Source organism: Heloderma suspectum, chromosome 4 (genome assembly GCF_057233095.1).
Source record: "Heloderma suspectum isolate Gila_16-S chromosome 4, 16-S_ref, whole genome shotgun sequence".
In the NCBI taxonomy this organism is placed as follows: Eukaryota; Metazoa; Chordata; class Lepidosauria; order Squamata; family Helodermatidae; genus Heloderma; species Heloderma suspectum.
Window position 1 is genome coordinate 218,576,005 of NC_139461.1, and position 26,108 is coordinate 218,602,112.

Consider the following 26,108-nt stretch of genomic DNA (forward strand, 5'->3'; position numbering starts at 1 on the left):
GGCTATTTCATACATGAGAAACTTTTTCTATGCAATAGCATGCACTCATAGATTCATGGTTCAGCATATGTAACAATCATATGTATAAACGTGCTGGAGAACTATGGCCAATCCTGCGTTCTCAGCAACCGTACCCACAGAAAAATGTTTGTGTGCTATCATTTAAAGGCAGAGTAATGTTTAAAAATTCCTATATTTTATGGAAACATAGAACTGTTTACCTAGAGCCATGCATACCCTATGTGGAAAAAGTCAGATTTAACAACCGCACACCTTCAAAATCACACTACACTGAGCTGCAGCAAAGGGAATAAAGCAAGGCAGGGCCACTACCAGCTCTGCTAAGAAGCCACCATCATCAGGCTCCTCCCTCCTCCATCACCTGGCAGCAGCCATGATGTCAGCCACCAAAGAACACCAGCTGAGGGACTGCAGTGGCAGCAGGGAGGAAAGGGTTGCTTATTTTGCCATTATCCCCCTAGGTTTCCTGAAGTCTACCATGACGGGAGACAACAGAACCAACCATCAGCTAACCACTAAGAAGACGTCCACAAGAAGTCTAGAGCTTCCAGCTTCAGGCCATTGAATCTGGACTTGGTGTGGGCAGCCAGAAGAACTGCCAAGCCACTAGGAACCACTGTAGCAGCTGGTCCAGCAGGGAAGCCAGGGGAAGGATTATTTTTGCTGTCATCATCCCTACTGAGCTTCCCAGGGGCTGCCATGGTGAAGATCAGCAGTTTCTGCCCACAGACTACTAAGAAGACCTCTAGGATGACTGAAAACTGAAAATGAAAACTGTATTTTCATGTTTTTAGCCGACTTTTGAGGGCATTAGACATTTTAAATAAACAAACATGGTTCCATATATGTACTGTATTGCCTTTAACCTTCATAATAAATAACAATCCTTTCCAACAAGTAAACAAGAATAAGAATATGCATATGCTGATAACACTCAAGTGTGCCTCTCTTTTGCATCCTACAGTTTTGTTATGTGTGTAACATTTTGCCACAGTAAGGGACAGGATGTTAAGTGAGCCAACTGAAGTTGAACTCAAACAAAACTGATGTAATTGGTGTAACTTAGACTGAACAGGGACAACAATAATAGATTTATAAACAACCCAGGGGAGTAACTGTTACCGACGCAGGGCCACAAACAATTCTTCCTTTATACAGGAATTGCCTGTTTTTAGTGTTTATTATTATAGTATACCTAGCCCACTTCAAGTGTTAAAGAACTCATGGTAGCTACTAAATGAGAAATAATCTTGCAATATTAAAAATTCTGTTATATTTTCAGTATTGTGCATCATTGTGCATCTAGAATCATTAACAAAGTTGGATTTTAGGAACTATCATAAAGTAGTTAACATTCATAAAATAAATAGCTTATCAAAAGCAGTTAAGGGCGCAATCCAATGGGGACAGTCAGCCGCCTCCACACTTGGAGGCGACCAATTATCCAACGCAGGGCAGGTGGAGCGCGGAGGGGATCTTCTCCTCAGTGCTCTGGCCGCCTTGCATTAGCGGCTACACAACCGATTTCGGCTATCTAGCCAAAGCATGTCAGAGCGAGGGAGAGGCCAGATGGCGCACAGGGAGCATCATAATGATGCTTCCGCCACCCCTTCCCCACCCCCAGGAACACCCCCTTTTCCCCCATTCTGTGCTGGTCTTACAAGCACAGAGCCAGCAACGAACCACCCCTCTTACAAGGGGGCGGTGAGGCAGTTTTCTGGGAACTGACCTTGGAGTGCTGGCTCCAAGGTCGGTTCCCAAAAACGGAATAGTCCTACGGCTGTCTAGCCACTGTCTAGGGGCCACAGGATTGTGCCCTTAGTTAACTTTATGATACCTATTGCAACTTTTTCCTGGCCTGGAGTGTCACACGCATAATATAATGGCACTTAGGTGGATCAGTAACAAATAATAATTGACAATACCGGGCCCTGCTTTGGTCAACTATCAAACGAAAAACAGAATGACAAGTCAAATGTGGAAAGATGTTTTACAAAGCAATTACAAAAGAAATATGTAGGAATTCTTGGAATCACCGGGAAACAATCCAAGTTTGTCTCTTCGGAGACAGCCTGGTTGTAGTATTTTGAAAGAGAAGTGATAGCGATGTGAAATCTAAAAACCCAGCACAACATTATCTAAATATTGGATTACATGTTTAAACCTTTAGACTGATAAGTTATAGACTTAAAATTCCACAGAAGATATTCCTAAGAAAAAGATAAAATTCATTTATTAGCTTTTACATATAGTAGCTTCAAGGACTCCCCCCACCACCGAAAAAATAAAGTAATATTTTACGCAGCCTTCCACATCAAAAGAACATAACAGAATAATGATATTAGATCAGCATAGTAGCGGGCTCCCCTATAGTAACTTCCAAGAATAGGTGAGTTTTTCTGCTCTGAGATGAATATTCCAACGATTGTAACTTGCATCCTCATCTTAAACATATTACATGAAAGTAAAACAAATGAGAGTCAGCATGCTGTAGCAATTAAAGCAGCCTTCCCCAACCTGATGCCTTCCAGATGTGTTGGACTACAATTCCCACCATTCCCAGCCAGCATGTCCATTGGGAGTTTCGGTACAACACATCTGGAGGGTGCCAGATTGGGTAGGGCTGAACTAAAGTATCGGACTCACATGTGGGAAACCCAGATTTAAATTTCTATTCAGCCAGGATGCTTTAAGGCAGCGTAGACCTAACAGAAATGTCAAGAGTGAACGCAGCAGACACTGTTGGCAAACACATGCATTGTGGGCATGCACTTATCAGAGAATCAGAATTGGCTGTGGCTTCCTGTCAAGTGCACAGCTTTGTACAGAAATTGCAGCTGTAGACAAGTCATGGGGTACGAAAGTTGGTGCCCTCCAGATGTTTTGAACGGCAGTTCCCATCAGCCCTGGCAATTGGCCATGCTGGCTGGGGTTTAGAGAAGTTGTAGTCCAATTCCCAAGACTTCCTTAGAAGAAGAATGTTTACAATAAATAAATGAGTTAAATCCAACATCATGCTAGCAGATTCCACTAATCCAATGGGACTTTCTCCTTCTCTCCTGAAGTACCCCACTCCACCTGAAAACTGCTCTGGAGGGTTTCCCAGCCTCCTGGAGCAGATTTTGAGGATGTGCAGGGGGCTGTGTGGTTCCGCTGACGTTCCATCAGCAAAATGACAGCACTGGATCCAATCCTACATTTCCAATACTTTCAGCATACCTCAATTTAATATTGGTGGGTTGGTTGCCCAACCCTAAACACCTATATTCCAAAATTCAAAAGAGCCTTTAAGGGTTGTTTGTTTTTTATTGCAGCCAGACTCCCTGAAGTAACCCAATTTACCTGGAATAACCCTCCTCATATCAACTGAACTTAACAGTGGTTTGCAGCATTAATTGCAATTTTCATGATTTTAAACATTTCTAGGTTAGTGTGAAAGCAGAATTAGCATTAGTTAGCATTGCACTTAATTAGTTAGCTTTGCAAGCAAAAACATGGAAAGAGGAACTACTGTTTTAACTGAGCAAGAGATGGAGGGCCAACATGCCCAGATGAATGGAGAGATTGGCAAAATATTTTTTAGCCCCTTCTCCCATAGTATGAACAGAGGCGCCCTTCCCCTCAGGCATATCACTTGCTAATTACCATTGCATGACTTGTTTTGCACTTGGTAGTTAGCTGCTCAAGTACATCAGCAAAGAATACTTGCAGAGTCTCCCCGCAACCCCTGCTGTTGACCCATGGGAAACATGGATGAAAGCTCTTGGCTTGGGGGAAAGTGACTAAGGTGAATAACAGTATGCACTTGTGGGAGAAGAGAGGCTGGGTTCACACAACATGCTAACCCACACTCAGTGGTTGATTGTGGGTTGTTGTTGAACAGTGGGTTATCGTGTTGTCTGATCATAGTGTGTTTTCTGCAGAGTGGCTTGTTAACCACCCAGCAACAACCCATGGGTTCTCAAGGTGGCTTGTTCAAGAAAAATAAGCCACACTGCATGGTTAACAAGCCACCCTGCAGGAAATGCACTGCATTCAGACAACACTGTACAACAACAGAAGTCTTTCGGTCCCCAGATTCCCCCACTGTCTGATGTAATCCTATGAGGATAGTTTATAAGACCTATAATTTATAATATCTTGTTGACGTTTGGTCTTCTTATATTTGGACTACTAAATAAAGAAAGATTAGATGCATAATTATTAAATAGGTTTAACCCTTACAGTTATAGTCACAGTTGCGGAAACATGCAAAGCTATCCAGTGTAGTTGCAAAGAACACATTTTTCCTGCAAAATTGCTGATCTGACTTGAAATATTGTACTGCTATCATTTGAAAGCATATATTTGCGATTCATTTTTCGCTAATTTATTTATTTCATTTCTATACTGCCCAATAACCGAAGCTCTCTTTTGTTTATTATTTTCACATTCTTATTGTAAAAGACAAAGTCGAAAGGGCATTTGATTTCTTATATATTTAAACATCTGGAGTTGGTAATACGTCTCATAGATGTGATTCATTATCAATAGATAAATCTTATCTCCCAAGAGAAGCCAGATGGGTCTAATCCTGCATTAAGGTTCTACATGTCTCATGATTACACTGCTATTGATACTGGTTCACACAGGTATGTTCATCACTTGATGACTACTGCATCTAGTGATCACATTTTTGTGTGACGGATGTAGATTTAACATGACAGATAAACCTTTCTCATTAGCTCAGACAGCCTCATATGCAACGCTTTGTAGTGAGAGCTGTTCACACATTCAGCTGCCAGCCATCAAGAATATAGTAAGCAAGCAGTACACATGAACAGAATATTGCAACTGTAGCTTCCAACAATTTTTCTCTCTCTCCACACACACACACACAACACTGTCTTGTGTTCCACATTATTCCAGAAAGCTAACGATCAGCATGTTTTCACTCACAATCACTAACATGTATTATAAACCTCACTGATTGAAAGGGTAGATTGTGATTATGGATATTGCAGGATAGTTAAAGAGTGTTATCCATTGATAATAGTATTTATATTATTTATGCAGTGCCATCAAGTACATGGTCTTCCCAGCATAAGCAAATACATAAATAAAACAGGTCCCTGCCTCCAAAAAGCAGAGGGAGGAGAGAGATGGGAGAGACAAAGGATGAATATGACCAAATATACCAGGAATCTGTGTTCAGCCTGTTCAGCATGTGGTTGCAATCTTCGTGAAAAAGCAGGTTTGCAACCTGGGGATGCTCTTAGATCCAACTTTGTCACTAGAGGCCCTGACATCAATGGCATGGAGTACCTTTTACCAGCTTCAGCTCTTCTTGGACAGGGATAACGTGGCCACAGTGATCCATGCTCTGGTAAGTAAAGGTAAAGGTGTCCCCAGCCAGTCGTGTCCAACTCTAGGGGGTGGTGCCCATCTCCATTTCTAAGCCAAAGAGCCAGCGCTGTCCGAAGACGCTTCTGTGGTCATGTGGCCGGCAGGACTGAACACCAAGGTGCACAGAACGCTCTTACCTTTCCTGCCGAAGCAGTACCTATTTATCTACTTGCGATTTCTTGCTTTCAAACTGCTAGGTTGGCAGGAGCTGGGACTGAAGACAGGAGCTCACTCCATCACGCGGAACTCAGGTCTTAAACTGCTGTCCTGCCGACCTTCCGGTCTGCAGTTCAGCATCTTAACCACTAAGCCACTGTGGTCCTATGCTCTGGTAACCCCCTGGTTCAATTACTGCAATAGGTGGGCTGCCCTTGAAGTTAACTCAGAAACTTCACAATGTGAAGCTTCTACCAGAATTTTAACTGGTACAGCCAGATCTATTTATATTATACAAATTTTAAAGGAACTACACTGGCTGCCTATTCATTTGCAGGCCCAATTCAACACACTGGTACACACCTTCAAAGCCTTAAATGGTTTGGGATCAAGTAGATGAAGGAGTAGCTCTTTTCATACCAGCCTGCCCATATACTGAAATCTCCTTATTGGAAGTGTGCTATGCAACAACAAAGGAGGGGCCTTTTTGGTGGTGGCACCCATGTTATGGGAAGCCTTCCCTAAAGAGGTGCACCTAGCACTGTTATTTTCCCAGGCATTTTAAATTTGAGAAATGGCTTAACCCACTAGTTGGTTGCCTTGCTTTATTGTTAATGTTGTGGTTTTATTAAATATTGTAATGCTTTATGATATATTTGCTGTTCACCATCCAAAGTCTATTGGATAAAGGAGAACATACAAATGTTTTAAATAAAAATTAAAATATTTAGGCTTCTGGGTTATTTAGTTTCTTATATTTAGGTGCAGGATGTATGCTCAGAATAGTTTATATATGGCTCCCAATGTTCTCATACCCAGTTCATTGCTCAAGCCCACAAAAATTTAGCTTCAGCAATGCTACAGCATCGTGCTCTCCTGAGCAGTTCAAGTGAAGACAGGGATGAAGCTACAATTCTATGCCTGGTTACCTGAGAGTAAGTCCTCCTAAATTCAATGAGATTTACTTCTGAGTAGACATGTACAGGACTGCGCTGTAAGCAATCTTTGAGTACACATCTTTCCATAAAACCTCCAACCGAGATCTCATTCAAAAAAATCCGAGCAACTGTTGTTACTGTGTACAATTACATGCATTCACCAATGCCGCTGTTGCAGCTACAAATCATTGCCTTTCCAAAATTCTTGAATCAGCTTTAAAGAATTGCAGAAAACAAATTTAATGTAAACTACCACAGTCCTTGCCAGGAGACCCAGCTCTATGTTCCCCCTTGCTTCTAATGCCATCTTCAGAGCTGTTGCCATTCCCAAACTCAGTCACCTCAATTAACTTTTCACCCACCCCTTCTTGAAGAACAATTGAATTGAATCCACAGCAGCAACCCACCCGCCCTTCCATTGTGTCTCAGCCCAAAAAAGAAAAGAAAAAAAGAGGGAAGCTCTTAAGGCTTCCCACAGGGAAAACACTAAGGCCTAGGTTTGCCTTATTAGCCTGACTTTAAATGTTGCCATTGTGTTCTTTTGGTTTTTAAACATGCCAATTCAGGTAATGCTTAGGAATCCGCAAATCAGCCTGACTAACCAAATAGTTACCATTAGGTTCTGCAGATGCTGTAGACGCAAAGTATGCACAGATCTTACTGGGCTCGGCTGTTGCAAACTGTGAAAACGTGGAAGGGATAAAGTAAACAACTGGCGAGCTCGAGGCTTTTGTTTATTCGGATTCACGCATCGACCTCCAATTTCGTTCAACACAAAATGCAAACTCTTGCAAATAAAGGGGGGAGGAGAACGGGGGGAGGGGGAAACTCAGAAGGTTCCTGCAGCAGCTCTTGCAGGAAAGTGAGCCAAACAAACACAATCGGCGGGAAAGGCCGAGGGAGTTCTGAACAGCAGCACCTTCGCAGAGAGCACTCCCCTCAAATAAACAGCCCCCCAATTGCTGGACACAGTCGGTACCCAAAAGGCCCTTTTAAAAAGGTTTGGCTTGAACCAGAACTGCTGAGCCTCAGATTCTGTTTTCAACGCTCACCGCTGGAACATGGGAAGTAACACCAGGTTTGCTCTGAGCATGTACAGAGTATTTCCTCCCCCTCCCATCACTGAATAAGCACTATCATCACCCACACATCTGGAATTGGGAGAAGAGGCTTTCAAGGCAAAAGGGCAAGGCTTGCAGACCAGCTGGGGCCCTGGAACCTGTCCTTCTGCAAGTCAAGGATCGGACAACACCCACCAGATTTGGAAAACAGACTTCTGAGGGAAGGAAGGGAGGAGGGAGGAAAAAGAGGCCAATACTGAGGGCATTCGGAGTTGTCAGGCAACAAGGGTGGAAAGTGATCATGCCTCATACTAGAGCAAGGAACCTACTGATTCATTTTTAGCTGGCCTCAAACCGGGCTAGCAATCATGCCCTAAATGCCATGCTGCCTAATCTTAGACTGGTCGGGAGAGAAGAGGACGACGCGAGTCGTCACTGTGGAGGGAAATGCTTTCCGCACATGTTCAGAGGTACTGTCTTCACATGTTACTGGCACTGCCGGGCTAAAATCTCAGGCGAAGCTAAATCCTGGCTCAAGTCAAGCCGCTCGTCTCTGAACCCGACAGTCCATCATCCTCACCCTGCATGCAATGCAACACGTTCATTTGGAAGTCCATCCCACGAAGCCCATGCATATGGGCCTGCTTTCCATGCATATAGGGCTGCCGCCTAGAGAAATAAGGTCGTGGGACTTGACGTGGCAAAGAAACGCGCAAAGGGTCTGGGCCGTGTGGAGCCGCAAGTTCGAGTTCGATTCCAGCCGGACTCGCATCGGCTCCGAAGTTTCTCTTGCAAGGCAGCTCTGAGAACAAACCGCCACCGGCTCTTGGCAGCTGGGTAGGAAGGAGAAAGGCAGGCGGGGGGGGGGGGGGGGCAGCCTGGACTGACTTTTGCAGCGGCGCTCCCGCCGCCGCATCAAAGCCTTGGAGGAAGAGGAGCGGCAGCCGGGGGGGGGGCAGCTTTCTCCGCCGGCGCATCCTCCGCCACAGACGCCTGGCAGCGGAGGCGGGCGCGGGGCCTCGCTTACCTTGGGCTGCGGGTTCCGCCAGGCTCCGCGTGTGCAGCCACAAGAGCAGCTGCAGCAGGAAAGGGCTGCTCTCCCAGCCGCCCGGCCGGAGCTGCCGCTGCATTCCTGAGCCGGCGCCTGGTCCGCCCTCGCTACTCCAACATCCAGGAATCCGCGAGCGCTCGGCCGGGGCTTGGGCAGCCGCTGCCCGCGTCTCCCGTCCCGTCCCGTCCCGTCCCGCGCCGCGGAGCTGGTCTCCAGGCGGCTGCCTCGACTGCTGCCCCCGCCGCCTGCGAGCGCGCGCTCTCGCCTCTCTCAGCCTCCTCGCTCCGTGTCCCTTCCCCGAAGCTCGGCTCCAGACCGGCCCGTCCCAGGCCAAGGCAGCCCGCTGGCCGCGGGAGGCAACAACCGGCGAGCCGGCCCTGCTCAGCTCGCCGGCGCCCCCTGCTGGGCCAGCGGGGGCGGCGCCGCATTCGTCGTCCTTTTCAGGCCGCGAGCGTGAGAGGACCTAGGCAGGCCCCGCTCCTCGGCCTGAGTAACATTTCCACGCGCCTCTAAAACACGCGCGCGCTCACCCTCAGTGTTATTTTTCAAATGACATGCAAAGGGCATGCAAAGGCGATTAAAAAGGGCGCCTAAAGACTGAAAAGTTAAAGGAAGGAAAGGGCAGGGGGGAACAAAAACAAGGAAACCAACTCTGGAGTTGTGGATTGTCTTTGCCGAACTGGGATTTTCTGACACTGGTTAGAACGTGAAATGGACAGGCAACGCTGCGTATTGCCTGCTTCGTTATTTTTTCCCTTATTTTTATGTAGAGGCGGTTATGGGAGAAATAGAGGAAGTTGCACTGATCTAAGGAAGGGTTTGTTTTTGCTTTGTTTAGCCACATCAGAAGTAGCACTTCTGCGAAGCAAAGTGAGGGAAAGAAAGGGAGTCAGTGCCTGTTGAGGAGTCTGGGTGTGTGTTAGGTTTTATTGAGAAGGCAAGTAGCTGAGTGAAAGTGGGGAAAGTGGAAGGCAAAAGGAAGAGGGGCCGACCAAGGGCAAGATGGATGGATGATATTCTGGAGGTGATGGACTCAACCTTGGGGGAGCCGGGGGTGGCGACGGCCGACAGGAAGCTCTGGCGTGCGCTGGTCCATGAAGTCACGAAGAGTCGGAAGCGACTGACCGAATAAACAACAACAACAACGTAGCTGAGGTGTATGAAGTTACTCAGAGTGTATATCGAAAGAAATATACCTATATGATGTTTATAGAGCAGTCCTAACCCCTGGCAAAGGATGGCTGAGTGGGGCGGATAGGATGGGGTAGAAGTGCCCCTCTACTGGCAGAGACACATTCACCCACGGAGGCCCGTGGCATGGCCATAGAAATCTCCACAGGCATAGATCTACCACTTTCGGGGTAGGCCCTGAAACGGAGCATTCTCTCCACCCCCACAATTCAGCCTTCATTGGCTTCAGTGGGTGGGGACAATAGAAAGCAATCAACGGGGGAAATGACCAAAAAGCCACCGCCTCCTTCCAGCCTTGCCAGAGAAAACTGGCAGAACTCGGGACCGAGCTTGGGAAATCCTACTACAGACCCCGCCCCCTTACGATTGCTCTGCTAGGCCATGTTCATCTCTATTACACATATTTACTTAATAATAATAAATATTTATTAAAACAAAGCAGTTTACAGTAAGAACAATATGAAAATATACACCAACAATAAATAAAAACGGGTTAGAACAGCTTACAACACCATTAGGACAATACAAAAAATTCTAATAGTGGAAATGGCAGCTGTTAAAAGCTGTTAAAACTTTCAACAAATAAAAGCGAAGGTTATAAAGCAGTAGACAATACATTAGAAGTGACCTGAATTTTTAGAAAAATCTTTTCTAGCTTTCTAAATATAGAAAGAGGGGGTAGTTGGCACATCTCCATGGGGAGAGAGTTCCATAATCTTGTCCTATCAGAAAAAAAAAATTTACAGTGCAATCCTATACATGAGTTCTATTTATTTAAAATATTTATAAGCTGCCTTTCTGGACTAAGTCTTCACAAACCACTGAACAATTACATACAAATTATAATAAATGTACAATATAAATATATATAAAATGAAATTTTAAAATGCTCAAAGAAGCAGGAAGACTAAAATATAATTCAGCTAGTAGAAGCAGATTTTCAGCAGCATGTCCAATAAAAGCACATTAGTCAAAGCCCATTTGAAAGAGGTTTTTAAAGACTTTTTGAATGCCAAGACTGAAGGAGCCAACTGTACATCCTCTGGGAGGGAGATATACAGAGTAAATGCCAAGTTCCAAGTACACCCCAATCTAACCAGTCTTAAAGACATACTGATGCTACATCCAATTGGACTTATTCTCAGGTAAGTAGGTATAGGATTTGAACCTATGCACACTTACCTGGGAGTAAGAAGTGGGGCTCATGACTGAGTATATACATGCATAGGATTGCACTCTTAGGGCACAATCCTATGCATGTTTAGACAGAAAAGCGTCCTACAACTTACAGCATTCCCTAGCCAGCATGGCTGGCTAGGGAATGCTGTAAGTTGTAGGACATTTTTTGTCTAAGCATGCATAGGATTGTGCCCTTAATGGTCTAAATTGGATATATCGCCAAGTCTTAATTTGAGCCAGGACTCACTCAGACTTAGCTCCAGAATCTGTTTTCAGTGCTAAGGTGCCACTCCAGAGCATGTGAAATAATTTTAAAATAAACGTATGAAATGTATAGAATTGGATCCAGAGTTACGATTGGCAGAGATTTGCTAGTACTGGAGGAAGGGACTGAAGACAATTTTTGCTAATCTCTCCTTTCCCCTGCAGCCCTTGTCCCACCTGAAAATCTACGCAGGGGGTTGGGGGACCCTCCGGAGCAGCATGAGAAGCAGTGCAGGAAACCACTGGGAATCAGAGATCAGCAGAAATTATTTCTTCTGCTGGGTTTCCAGCTGTTCCAACACATAGAACATAATACAAACAAACAATTATTACAAGAAAACAAGTAAGAAAGGTTTATATGTTTGCTTATATAGCAGAAATGGTGATAAAAGGAAAGTGACCCTAAACACACAGAGTCCATTTTTCTCTCCTCTTGAGTAACCACAACCACCTCTACTCCCATATCCAAGATTAACAGCAGGGCAAGGCTTCTTTCGCATAAAATAAAATGATAGAGTCTTGTGGCCCCTTAAAGAATAACATATTTATTCTGGCATAACCTTTCATGGACTAGAGCTCCTTCTGACCTCCAGTACAGGCTGGTTCACATACACTTTATTTGTACAAATTAACTATTAGTTTAAATGTATGTAACTTTTTAAAAGCTCTTAGGCTCTTGAAAACTTAATATAGAAGTATCTTTGACACTGTTTTCTACTCCCCACCCCCATTATTGAGTAACCACATCTGGTCTCTACACCTCTGGGATCTGAGGGAAGAGCTTCCAGGTTAGAGGGCATGACTTCCAGGAAGGATTGTGACCCTGCTTCTCTCAATTTAGAAATTAAAGCTTTCCATGGTACACTGCTCTTAATTCTTCTAACTTGGAAAGAGAAAATGCTACCAGTATATAATTGCTCAGTGGAAGTATACCTGGATAGAAGGAAAACTCTTGTCAGTTTTACAGCTTTGTAACAGTGTGCTTGCAATCCTAAGTATACTTATTTGGAGTCAATCCCACTGAATTAATGTGACATGCCCAAGTAAACAGGTTTAGAATCTGTCGTATTTGTTTTATGTTTTACCTCTGAAAAATATACTGTTGTGTAATAGTTCTAGATGTCACTACTTTTCAAAGTTTCATGTACAAATGTGAATTTCACTTCTTTTTTCTGTTTTTAACAAAACATGGCATATCCTGGGGCCTCCTTAAATTACAACTGCCCTAGAGACCCCATCAGTTTTAGTCTAATTCATCTTCTGTTTCAGCAGCCTGAAACATGGTGGGCAGGGGGGACTACAAAAATATTTGCTTCTCCAAGAAACCCTGATAGCACCCAAGAGCAAAACTGTTCTGTATATTTAAGCCATAGCAGTACGATGACACTTGACTGGTTCCAAATAGACAACCCATGCGCCACAGGGACAAGAACCTAGAACTGTGGGCCTAGTGGGTGACAAAAAAGGAAACCATAGGAGAAAACTCAGCCATGCCATCATGGCTCCATATTGGACAGATCCCACATTCTCAAAATACCATGGCTGAATCTTAGCTAGAATACTAGTTACTGGCATATCATTTAAATTAAGGATGGAGACATTGCAGCCTGAGGGCCTAATTCCATGCAGACACAGTTTAAAGTGGACTTTGTCGTAGCTTCAAACCCTGCCCACTTTGCAAATTCTGCCCACTTTTGGCTCTGGCCCTATCCAATGCTGGATCCCCACAGGTTTCAACTGAGTAGGGGTGTACGAAATCGACTTTCCTTTCCAATCCGGGCCATCCACGCGCGGGGGGGGGGAGGTGATCTGCCCCTCCCCCTGGAATCCTCTCCCTGGAATCCTCCCCGGCCGGCTCAGCTCCGTGGCGAGTCCACAGAGCTGCCAGCCGGGCCCGTCCGCAGCCAGGCTGCGGCTGCAAATGGCATCCGGCATAGCGGCCACCATTTGCGTCCCCTGCTCTTTGACGTGATAGGCTATGTAAATCTTTACGTAGCCTATCGCGCGAAGGAACAGGGACGCAAATGGCGTATTTGCATTCCTGTTCCTTCACGCGATGGGCTACGTAAAGATTTATGTAGCCTATCATGTCAAAGAGCAGGGGACGCAAATGGCAGCCACTACATCAGCCACCATTTGCGTCCACAGTTTGTCAGTCCATCCAGCGATGTGGCAATGGCGGCCATATCGCTGGGGCTTCGGAACTGGCGGCAGGCAGGATCTGCTGGTGAGGACTTTGCAACAGAGGAGGAGGTAGGGGATCTGATCCTCCACGGACTTCGGGGGGCCGGATTCAATAGAATCCAGCCTCATTGGGGTCCATGGAGGATTTCTCCAACATCCCTACGAACTGAGGTAATGTGGACCTTGACAGGAAAATGGCTCCCCACTTCTGATTGAAATAGATGCAAGGTGATCAAGGTTACGACATGTATCAGGTTGAAGTTAGTCTTAATACACAAACACATGTTTTAAGATTGCTGACCAAAGACATTTCAAGTACCGGATGAGCTACTTACCTAAAATTTGAGGAAAGAGGCAGGAGATTGAACCAGTGAGCCAAGTCTGTCACCCTTAGGGACAACTTTACACAGCTGCATCACAGGAAGGGAAAGGTCTGAATTTATGGAGGATATAAATGAATAATCTATTAGGCAAGATGCTCAATCCATTACCCAACCTGCTACAATGAAGATTCCCTTAACCTAAGAAATTAGAAATGTGAAATAGCAACATAGTACTACTACTTTTATCATCCTGCTCTCTTTTAGCTGTTATTGATGGGAAAAGAATGGTGCAAATATATGCTATCCATTGGTTTAACCCAGAAAGCAGACGGAAACCATGAAGACAACTCCTTTAGAAAGTACTGCAACAGTGTACATAAAACTGATCTAAATGTACCAGATACATTCAGTTTGAGAGGAGGAACAGAATAATTTACAGTAATATAACATGAAAACATTATTTTTAGCTCTCCATCTGCCAAACTGCCCACAATTAGTAAATGCAATACGCTTCCTGGCCTAGAGACTGTTCTTCAGAGCACATCAATGAAAGTTAAAACACATGCTCTGGGAATACATCTGCTCTTAATCTGCAGCATTCTGAAGTCAACACAAATATTTTTGCTATTTTCCCCTTGACGCTCTACAATCAGAAAGCCTGCGGTGTGCTACAGTGGAAGAACTCAAAATAGAATAAACTTGAAAAGTGGGAGAAAGAAGCAAAACAGAGGCTTAAGTTAAAAATAATCATAATCAAATAAATTAAAGCATCAGGTATCCATAAAAGTGTAACAGTAAAGAATAACCAAGAGTAGGGCAAAGGAAGACCCTGGTGTAGTGATTAGATTTCTCCTATGGAATCTGCTGGATTCTACTTAGGTTTGATGAGCTGATAAAACTATCAGAGGGCAACTTTATGTAGGAGAAACCTTGCCTTTATGCATTCCAACATTTTTCTGAAACAGAAGGCTTGTAGTCAATATCCATAAAAATTAATTCTAGCAGAAAAAGATGTATTATAGACAACTTATTTTTTAAATGAAAAGGTAACTATGAAGCCTGCTGTCTGGGAATAATTTAGAAAGGGAATGCAAAGATGTGAGAGAAAAATGTTGTAATGTGGCAATTAGCTGTAGATCTATGACACATTTGTTGGTTGCATGGGCTCTTGTGTACAACCACATTGCAAGAACGCCTGTATTTTCCTTCCAAAATATGCTTTCCACATCATATTTTCCTATTATACTAATAAATGCTGTATTTTATTGACGTGTTTCAAACATTTGGGAAGAATATTCCTCATTTGCCATCAAACATACTTTTGAGTCTGGGGTTGGGTGGGAGGGGAGAAAGCCATGGAGCCAATTTGGAGGAGAGAAATGGTCGGCAGCAAAAAGTGTAAGTGCTCCTTCCCTTGCTGCCTCTCCACTCTAAATTCACTCATGAAGAGTGCAATCCTCTCATGTAAAAAAAAAAAAAAATAAAGGCCTACAAATCCCAGCTTGCCGTAGCCAGCATGGCTGGCTGAAGGGATGCTAGGAGTTGTAGGACTTTTGTCTGTCAAAACATGCACAGGATTGCACCGGAAGTGCTTTTCACTTTCTAAAAAGTATCAGGACCCAGTTACATGTATCTGTGTATAACACATAGTTAATTCTTTAGCGCTTACATAATGCCCACTCATAAAAGTGACAGATGTACAATCATTTTGATCGTGTACAGGGCTACCCCAAGACATTTTGCTGCCTGAGGCAAAGCAGAAAATGGAACCACTCCCCATGTGAAGGTGCATAGTACCCAAGCCTGGAGATGTTATTTTGGTACCTTACTGAGGCAGAAAATCCCACAAATGCTTCCACCTGTTCCAGCAGCGAAAAACAAACAAAACCAAAACACAATAATAAATTAGGGTACAATCCTATGCATGCTTAAACAGAAAAAAGTCCTTCAGCTCCCAGCATTCCCCAGCCCTCAGGGGAATGGTGCCCTTTCATAATGCCCAAAATCATCTGCCTGAGGCAGCTGACGAACTCTGCCCAATGACAGGACCAGCTCTGATTATATCTATAATATACTTCTTCAATAGCAGACTATTTAAGATTGCAGTAGTGTCAGGGGCAAGATTCTCAGCAAGCTTTCAAAGCCTATTTTGGGATATCTACTTCTGGGATATATTCAAGATGCCATTACTTTCATAAAGCATGTGCCATTCTGGGTGGCCTTGAATTAAGGTGTATTACAAGACTATCAACAACAACAAAAGACAAAGCGCAAGCTTACTGTTTATGGATATTTATTTATTAATATGCCCAGTAACAGATATTCCCTGGGTGGATTACAAAAAGCTAAGGGTGCAATCCTATGAAGAAAGTCACCAGTCTCTGGGGGAGACTGTGTAGCACATAGGAAGCCTTGTAAAGCGGCTTCTGCGGTCTCTTCCCCTCCCTGACCCCAGGACTGTTCCCTTTTTGCCCCCTCTGTGCTCCATTTCTGAGTGTGAAGAATCCGGCACGGAAAGAACCGAGGGCCCACACCCCAGCAGGGGCCCACTGACAAGTTTCCCCTAGAGTTGCTCTTCCTTTTCACCAGTGCAACCTGCTTGTTCACCTGGCTATTGTCCTGGCCTAGACAATGATAGTGGTGAGAAGGAGGAAAAGTAGATGCCCCTGCCTACTTGCTCACTGGCTCTCTGCTTTATAAGCAAGCAAGTGGTAGCAATGTTGAGAAAGAGGATGAGGAGCAATAGCAACTGGTGACAATGGCAGTGAGAAAGTAGAGTGGGCCCATTGAGGATGTCTTGCCCAAAGGCCTTCACAAATCAGGAGCCAGCACAGATGGGAACGTATGTCCTCCCATACACATTAAAAGTAGGGCTGTGCACCACTTGGGTTTGGGATCTGAATTCTGAACCAAAGCAGGGTGATTCGGACCGAATTGCTGTGGATCCAAATTGGATCTGGATTGGTCCAAAGTGGGTCGGATCGATCTGAATTGCTTTGGATTGCTTTGGACCAATCTAGACAATTCTGAAGGCCAGACATTTCCCTGTCTGGGAAATGTAATAATTAAAATTAGGGAGGGGAGAGGGGGAGGTGGGAACGGAGCCTTGGCAAGTGACATCTCTAAGTGCCAATAGGGCTGAACTTTTATCCCAGCAGTCTCCAATCGCAGTGGTGGTGGAGGAGTTGTATATAACAGGAGATTCTGTTTTCATTTCCCAGTGTGAGAGAGAGTTGGTAGAAGGAGGAGAATTCTTTATCATTGGATTGTGCTAGTGCAGCAGTTCCCAGTACCTATCCAGCTCTTCTCAATTCCATTTCTTTGTCTTTGTTTCAACTCTTCATCTATATTCTTGTTTAACAAATACAAAAAACACCCTTTTCTCTTCTGTTAGGTGTTTGTGGCCTTCCCCCCACCCCATAGCTTGTGTAAGTAGTTTTTTCCTTCTGTATCTGCTTTTCTCCTGGTCATGTGTGTGCTGTGTGAGTGCAACTTACACATTATTGTGCACAAGCAAACAGTGTGTGGCCAAAGCAGTACACTAATGCACACTCCAATATATACTGTAGGGCAAAGCACTACACAATACATGATGTGAAACATCTTAGGGGTATCACCACCTGTGATGCTGTTCTTGGCAGGGGCAGAGGTGGGCATGGGCGAGGTGCAGGTGGGACCAGCAGCACCAGCAGCCAGGCTGTCTTACCCCCAGTCTGGATAGTGCATCCCCTTCTTGGGCAGCAGAAGCAGCAGCTGGAACAGCTGGTCAGAGTGGTGCCTGGAGGTCACCGTTTGAGGAGAAAGGTGTTGGCATCAGCCTGGCAGGAGGAGCATCTCCTCCTTCTTCTGTAGTGGGAGAAGGGAGCCACTGGACCTACCTGTGAAATTTAACAGGGTCATCAACTACCTCTGAAGGGGCTACCACCATGTCTCCAAAGCTCATGTCCTTATATTAAAAAAACAAAGAAGTTACACCTACTCACTTTGTCTGATTTTCCAAGACGCTTCGCCTGGCACTTGTTTTCGCTTGTGTACATCAAATGACCATAAGAAGAATATGATCAGGCCAGGCTATATACATTTAAAAAAAAATGTTTTCTTCATCTTACCCTTCCTTTTACAAATAAGGAAAAGGGCTGCCAAAATGATTAGGGGGCTGGAACAACTCCTCCTTAAGGAAAGGCTTCAATGTTTGGGCTATTTAATTTAGAAAAAAGGCAAATAAGGGGGGAAGTTTATAAAATTATATGTAGAGAAAGTGGAGCAGTGCATTACAGCCAAAGAGAGGTTTAACTTTTTTCTTCCCTTAATGAGAAGAGCCTCAGGTCATCCAGTAAAGCTGAATAGTGGCAGATTCAGGACAGAAAAAAAGGAAAGTACTAGGGAAAGGTGTTATTTTGCACTTAAAAAAACACACACACCAGAGATTAGGGATAGTGACCTCCTAACTGTCACCTTAAACACCTTCTGATTAGGAAAGAATGATCTAGCCAGTTCAGTGATGGCGTTTATCTGCATCTTCTTCATCTGTGTCACATCTTTATGTGTGTGTTTCCATGGTGTAACCAGGGCACTGGAAGAGATAGGCAGCCAATGAGGAGTAGTGGTTAGGGTGTCAAGCTAAGATGTGGGAGACCAAGGTTCAAATCTCTACTCAGCCATGAAGCTCACTGTGTGACTATGGGCCAGTCACTGCCTCTCAGTCTATAAAACAAAAGTAGCACACAGTAAAAAAAAAAAATGGGGCTCAGAACCCATGTAAGATAAAATTCAATCCCTTTTCACTATGCCCTGTGCTATGAAATGTTAATAAAATATTATAATCTAATGTACTACCACTGCTACTACTATAGTAATATAATGCTTTAAGGATGCCATTCACCATTGTCTTGACAGAAGCACCAGCAAAATACAGTGATCATTATACCATTCATACACAAAGCTCTTTACTATCTTTGCAAGGTACAGTACTGTGTCAAGTAATGCCGTAAAATAGATCACCATAATTCTTGCAAGATGGTGACTGGCTCAAGGCCACCCAATGAGCTACCCCTTTTAAAATGCAAGGTTACAACATTCACACACATATATTCTGGCTCTTGAGTACTGCCCAGAATATTTATTCTGTAAGTTAAGAGAATAATTACATCATTGTTCTACAGCTGGGTGAGATACAGGGTATAATATTCTTTCAAATGTACTTTTGGGAAAGAATAATTTCTGCATCCATCAGTGGACTTCGAATTAAATTTTAATTCTGTTTATTGGTAATGGAAACACAAGGTTTTCCATTTCAGCTGCAGCCCAGATATATCTGATCTAATAAATACAAAAGATATGAAGTTATCACATAGTCTCAGTATCTGATTTCCACAAAGCTTCGAAGCTTTGCTCCCCCTGCAGTGTTCGAAGCTCGAGAGTACTGCCTTGTTTTGCTTGCAGAAGAAACGTCAGAGAGAATATATTCAGTCACTAGCCTGAATTTCATTTCGTTCTCTGAATGAAGAAAGGCAAAACATGCAAGCATACTGGGTCATCCAGTCTGAAATGTGAGAGCCATCCAATTTTTACTAAAGTTTATGGGAATTAAAAGAAAGCCTCTTCTAAAGAGAGAAGGGAAACTGCATCATGTGGAAACAATGGAAGAAGTGTATCATCCCAGAGGCTCCGAATTTTAGTAACTGATGTGACCATGACCATTTGAAATACCATTAATACATAAAGTCGGCTTTGCTGTGGTGAGATACAGTCAGTCATCTGGTGAGCAGTGCTAAGGATTTATAAACAAGGAACAGAAATGAGGGACGTGGGAAGGCAGGCTGCTTTTAATCCTTCATCCTCTCCTATTAATCCCCTTCCTGTTATTGTTCTCTGGAGTATAAAAGGATGACATTACCCTGCCTCAAATCTAATTACATGTACACTGACAGGGCCCCAAAATGACTCAAGAGTTCCTTCAGGTGTTAATATGCTGAATATGTGGCTAGAAACATTTAAAGAGTAAATGGCCAAATACATTTCTTAAAAGATGTATAACTTTCTTTATAATCTGAGCCTACATGAAGCTAGTGTATAGACCAACTCTGCTATAAGATGCAGCACAACTGTTCTGGTTGTGTGTGTGTGTGTGTCTGGGGTCCGTTCTGGGGTGTTTGTCTGTATATACAATACAATATGTATTGTATAAATGCTTCTTTGAACAGGCTAAGAGGCTGGACTGACTCCCAGTTACCTTTCTGTTGTAGGAAAAATGTTGCTGTTGACGTGTTTCTGTCACTTTATATATGCTGTAATGTGTCAAGAAAGGACTTTTCCATAAGTTTTGAGAATATCTTGTTATTTATTTGCAGTTTTTGCCAAAATACGGAACTTTCCTGTGTATTTGGGATCAGAACTCACCCAGTGGCAAGAGTTGGGTCTGTATAACTGGTTTCAAGCTGTGTTTGTCAGTGTCTTTAGGAGTAGCAACAGCAGTCTCCTGGTGCCGTGCCTTGCCTCGCCTCGCCTCACCTGGTACCTGACCTCCAACAGGTGTCTGCCTCTTGCCTTTCAGTTCTGTCCATCCAACTTGGCTCCCAACCACTAACCAATCTTTTGATTTTTACATCTTCTGCCTCAGGCCTTTAAGTTTTTGTCTGCCCAACTAGATACCCAGCTACCCTGTCTCTGACCCAACTGACTCTCACCTGCCTTTGCCAGAATCAGAACCCTGCTGCTACAGCCTGCAACAAAGCAAGGATGAAAGTCCTGACAACTTGTCTGCCCCATTCATGTATAAAGCAAGTGTGTGTATGTGATGGGTGTGCGTATATGTATAATCTGAACATCAAAAGAGGTATATGACAGAACAGAGCTGAACTCTTTCCTTTCCCTAGGGTGCCCACATAGGGCCAGGTGAACCTCTCTGGGTGAGAGGTTCTGCATCGGCATGCTGGTGACACTGCAGACCAAATCTTTGGATGACCTCTCCCAGCAGTTTCACATAGATGCTAAACAGCGTGGGAGAAAGCATAGACCCCTGCAGAACCCCAGAGCATGAGTCCCAAGGGGATGAGTAGGATCTCTCAGGATCACTTTCTAGAAATAGCCATCCAAGTAGAAGCAAAACCACCAATAAGTGGTGCCTCCCATATCCAACTCAGACAGCTTAAGCAAAAGAATACCATCCTTGATGATATCAAAAGCTGCTGAGAGGGCCAGGAAAATCGGCAGAATCATCCCATCGTACACACGCACTGTCTTTCTCTTGACAGAAGTAATTCCACAGTGTGATCAGGGCAGTTTCTGTCTCCAAACCAGGCCTGAAAAGCACTTGAAATGGATCGGTTTGATCCAGAGTGACTGGAATTGCCCACCCACCACTCTCTCAGTCACCTTGCCCAGGAAGGGAGTGTTAGCCCTGACCTCCATTGCTGCCACAGAGTAGGTCCAGCAATGGGCTCTCACTCGAATTTGATTGGACTTGTCTTGGGTTTTTCTCTACCTGCATTCCAGCAGTTTTCCTGCTTGCTGCATTGCCCTCAGCTCAGGTGTATATCAAGGAGCCTTACAGTGGAAGAGTTTGCTTGGGAATGATACTGTCTGCCACCTGACCATTTCAGAGGGCAACTAGGGCTTCAATAGGAGCACTAATCATACCACCCAGAAAATCCCCCACAGGCCCAAGAATCCATCAGAATTCATTACTCTCTGGGGTGGACCATTACAATAGGTGCCCTAACCTTGCCAAAGGGTAAAGCCACTGACAGTCTAAACCTCAACAAGAAGTGATTGCATGACAAGGGAATAGATGTTAAATCCCCCACTTTGAGATCACTATCCAGCTCCTTTCCAGTTGGGAAAACCAAATCTAGAGTGTGTCCTGATTCATGTGTTGAACCAGTGACATGTTGGGACAGCCCCATGCTTATTATGATGGGCAGAAGTCCTCAGCTATCCCAGACAAGACAGCCCTGGCATTGATGCTGAAGTGTCCAAGAGCAATCATCCTGAGAGCTTTCAAGTCCAAAACCACTTCTGTCAGCTCAGGCAGGGAGACTGCTCAGCAAGAGGTGGAGGTGGTATAGCAGCAGAATCCCCAAGTTATCCAGAGTGCCCACCACAAGGTACAAAAACTCCAAATTGGTACTCACCTCGACCAGACACCTGGAAAAGGAGAGGAAACTTCCATAGATAACAGTGATTGCCCTTCCCCAGCCCTCCAGCCTAGACTGATGCTGCAGTAAAGACCTAGGTGGGAATAGTAGAAAGAGGCTAACTCCTCCCAGTTCCCCCAGCCAGGTGTGAATGGTACAAACCACCTCAATTGTATAGGACTAAGTTCCCAATATGATAGACATCTGGCTCGTTTTATCTCAGCCTAGGCCTCAGTCTTCTCTCTTATGGATCAGCCCATATGAGGTCTCTTTTGGGTAGGACCAGCCCAAAAGATTTTGCTGCCTGAGGCATTTCCATTCCATTCTTTCCATTCCATGTACATTATCTGTCTGGACAGGCAGATGAATCTGTCTTCAACACTAATTATAGGACAATGTCCTCCACTGACCTGAAGGCAGCAACCTAACTTGAGGGGTGCAGAGCAGGCTGCAAAGCACACAGCTCTCTCCCTTAATACCTTGCTGCTGCCTCCCAGCATCGGCTGCCTGAAGCAACTGCCTCACCTGGCCTAACGGTAGGGCTGGCCCTGCTTTTGGGGAATCTCATCCATGAAACTTCACCCAGCTAGTTTTTTCCTCTGCCAGAGTAAGCACCCGTTTAGGATCATTTGTTTTCTTTTCATAGGCTAACTTCTTGCACACCTTGACTAGCTGGGGAAATGTATAGAGATGAGAGAAATCCCAACACTACACAGTGAAGCATGAGTTCCTAGACAATTAAGGTTTTGGGGGATCCCTGACAGCTCTTTGCCCCAATTGTAGCAGCTTCTAACTATGGCAGTATGAGTTCCTTTGAGAAAATGTTGTCTTCCTCTTATTTTTCCACTAAATGGGACATCAAGGTATTTTTCCTTGGCTAGACTTAAAGTAAACTCACCCAAATTTCTGGTTTTCTCTTTCCCTCTCCCTCTTTCATATGGCGCACATAACCACACATATATAAAGACTAAATAATCTTCTGAACAGTTAATTAACATGTATTAAATTGCAATCTTAATTAGAAAGAACAACTATACAAACATCCCAATAAATAAATGTTTTAAAAGACAATTACGTAACACAAAACAAACATTAAACTAGCACATAGAAAATGGTAATTTTTAATCACGCCTTTGTTTACATATTTATTCTCAAAGACTTCCCTCTGCTTCCTTCGCTACTTGTAACTTTATGTGTTTTACAGTAATTTCTTTGGAACAATTATGCTGAGCTACTAGTTGGCTTTGGTGAACAGTGACAGTCAGCTTGGTTTGTTTGTTTATTCTGAAGATTTCAAAATAGAACAGAGCAAGAAAAGATGTTTGGGATAATTAAAATGTGTCCAAAGACATCTCCCATGCATATTATGAAGGTAGCATTTAAGTACTATAAACTAGCTAGATTAAACAAATTATGTTTCTATTTTATATGCTTCCAGCCTTTAGATTAGCAGCTGTCCTGCAGTTTGGAAATATGTCACTAAAATTTAAATACAAATGTGAAAGGTTTTATAGCAGTGGAAGCAGGAAAAATGTTTACAGTTGCCCCCAAATGTTTGTATCTTTCAACCACTTCAGCACAATTCCAAAATAAGTTCTTTCCTACTGCTAGAGAACAGAATTAAAAGCTCGGAGTTGTTTAGAACCATGTTCTTTCATTTTGTGCCATGGATTTTAATAGCTGAGAGTCTGAAAACTGCCATTATAAAACTTTCTTCTTTGAGGCCCTATAATTACAGAGCAGCGTAATGCTTTTATCTTTACGGCATGTGGAAGGGGGTGTAAATTTGCAGTCACTGTCTCCTGATTTGCTCTGCTTTATCTCAGAGAAAACATATGCATTAAATACTTGCAGTTTACATAGGGGCAATTTCAGTCTCCTTCTCATTATGATATATGTGTGTGTCAGAAAGCAGGACAGCAATAGCTGGTGCAGCACTGGATCTGCACATGCCCGCCAGCCCAGAGTGACCAATCTCCCTGCGCGCACACTCACCCTGACACACATACAGCAGTGTCCAGAGAAGGCAGAGAACTTAAACTTGCAGATAGTCATACTTTGGGCAGGAGTCCTTGACACTGCAGTCTAAGCATGCTTGCTCATAAGCAAGTCCCACCTAGTTCAATGGGACTTACTCCCTAGATATTGACTTCAGGATTGCAGCCTCAGTGAAGGAAGCACGTTGTGTTGTTCCTGTCTAACGTGCCTTTCCATTTGGATATAAAATTATATTTTAGAACATGTAACGGTTGTTTCTGATATCTGCTACCCAAACACATGGCACAAAAAGGTAGCTAGCCCAATGGCCCTTCAGATCAATCTGTCACTGATAAAGCAACCATATATACCTGCCCCCAGTCCCCAAGGTTCTGAAAGAAGATCTTCTCATTATTTGTGCCTCTTCAGGATGGGGGTAATGGACGCTGTGTCCTTGTATAGACATTTTTGCAGTGAACCTCAAATTGATGCCAATTTCTTCTCTTTAAAAATAAGAGAGACTGATCTGTAGTTTTCTGAAGGATTTGATTCAAGCTACAGGACCAATACTCCACTAATATCAGAATCCCTTTCAAAATTAGCCCTAAGCCCAGGGACAAGGTACAGCCAGTATCCTCTTGCAGACATGAATGGGTAATGTGCAGTTTCATGCTTTGTGGACTTTAGCTCTGGACTAGTATAGCCTAGTTCTCTCCTTCGAGGACTGATGGAGAATTGGATACAGTGGAGGCTGGTGGCTCCAATGTTAGTGGGCTGGTGAATCCACTTCGGGTTTCAGTCAGAGCCAGTCAGAACTCTAAAGGAACCATGCAAGGTACTTTGGATAGCTCCTTTAGAGTTCTGCCTGGTTCTGACTGAAACCTGGAGTGAATTCACTACCCCGCTGACATCAGAGCTGCCAGCCTCCACTGATTGGATAGACACATCAAAATGTGTAGGCACTTCTGATTTCCTTTTGTTGGGTTCCAGAAAACCCAAAGTGCATTCTGGGATACTAACTTGAAATTTATGAGTGGGGGAAAACGTCTTCACCAATCACCACAAGATTAATAGATGTTCAGAACAACTAATGGAACTTCAAGGCATATTGTTCCATGGCATTAATGTTATATCTCAAAGCTCTCTAAAAAGCAGATGAATAGCTTTTTTAAGCATCACCTCTTCATATGGAAGAGTCTACTAATGTCACAGATTTTTAAATTTTCATTTGGGACCATATTTAGAGTAACACCCTTGAGAAGGAAGAGCAATACAAGGGCAAATGTGTTGTCTATGCAAAGGGTTTTTCACAGATGAAGCTTTTGGACTTTGAGCTTTTTAGCTGCAAAAGTCATATACATTAGGTGAAGCTGCAAAGGGTGGGTGGGGAAGAAGGAATACAAACACAAACTCAAAAACATCTGGATCTAATTGGATTCTGGTGGGATATGCAATAGCCAGCAAGGAAGGGAAAGTGTGGGAGGAATTGCTCACCCAACAGCTCTTTTGCTCAGGGATATTAGACCTCTGTGAAAATATTTATTGCTATCTCTTATCCAAAATGGGACTAAGTATTCCATAAACTAAAAGCTCAAGTGCTACACCATTCAGTAACCATAACTATTCACATTTTACACAATGCATCTGGAGATTAGGGTAGATGCAATTAAGCATTGGAGTTAGCCTTCCTAACCAGCTGCTCTTCCTGTCCAGCACTCACTTGCACCACATAACTCTGGATTGTTTGCTGCACACCTGTTTCTGTCCAGAGACATTGCAAATAGAGTGGCTGTACACAGTCTCTTCTTTATTTGAAACAGCCAAATGCTTTTTTCCTGTCTTTGGAAACAGTGACCTGGGTCACACGTAATGACAACCAGAGTACGGGCTGAGTATGGATTGGGTATGAGTTGAATATCAGTTGTTGTTGAATCATGGGTTGTTGTTATGTGTGAACCCTGCACTATGGTTTGACTATGGGTTGTTAACCATGAACAACCCAGAATTCATAACTCAACAACAAACCATGGCTTCTCTTCCTGGGTTGTTTGTGGTTAACAACCCATAGTTAAACCATAGTACAGAGTTCGCACATAACAACAATCCACAATTCAATGACAACCCATACTCTGGATTGTTATGTGCAAACTAGGCCAGTATATCCTGCTGCTGTAGTGCTGCTGTGCTGTTTCTATGGGTGAAGATAGAAATGCAGTGCTATTTGGTCTGTCACAGCTTTAAAG

At 43.8% G+C, this 26,108-nt stretch overlaps 1 protein-coding gene across 1 annotated transcript in view; it reads right to left on the minus strand.

Annotated features, from left to right (window-relative positions):
* The window catches only part of ROR1 (ROR family WNT receptor 1), a 284,327-nt gene extending 275,347 nt beyond the window's left edge, over positions 1–8,980 (minus strand). Inside the window, exon 1 of the mRNA XM_084852303.1 lies at positions 8,589–8,980. Within this exon, the coding sequence (XP_084708429.1) occupies positions 8,589–8,691 (103 nt within the window). The 5' untranslated portion in view covers positions 8,692–8,980. The remainder of the gene's footprint in view (positions 1–8,588) is intronic.
* Between the last annotated feature and the right edge of the window lie 17,128 nt (positions 8,981–26,108).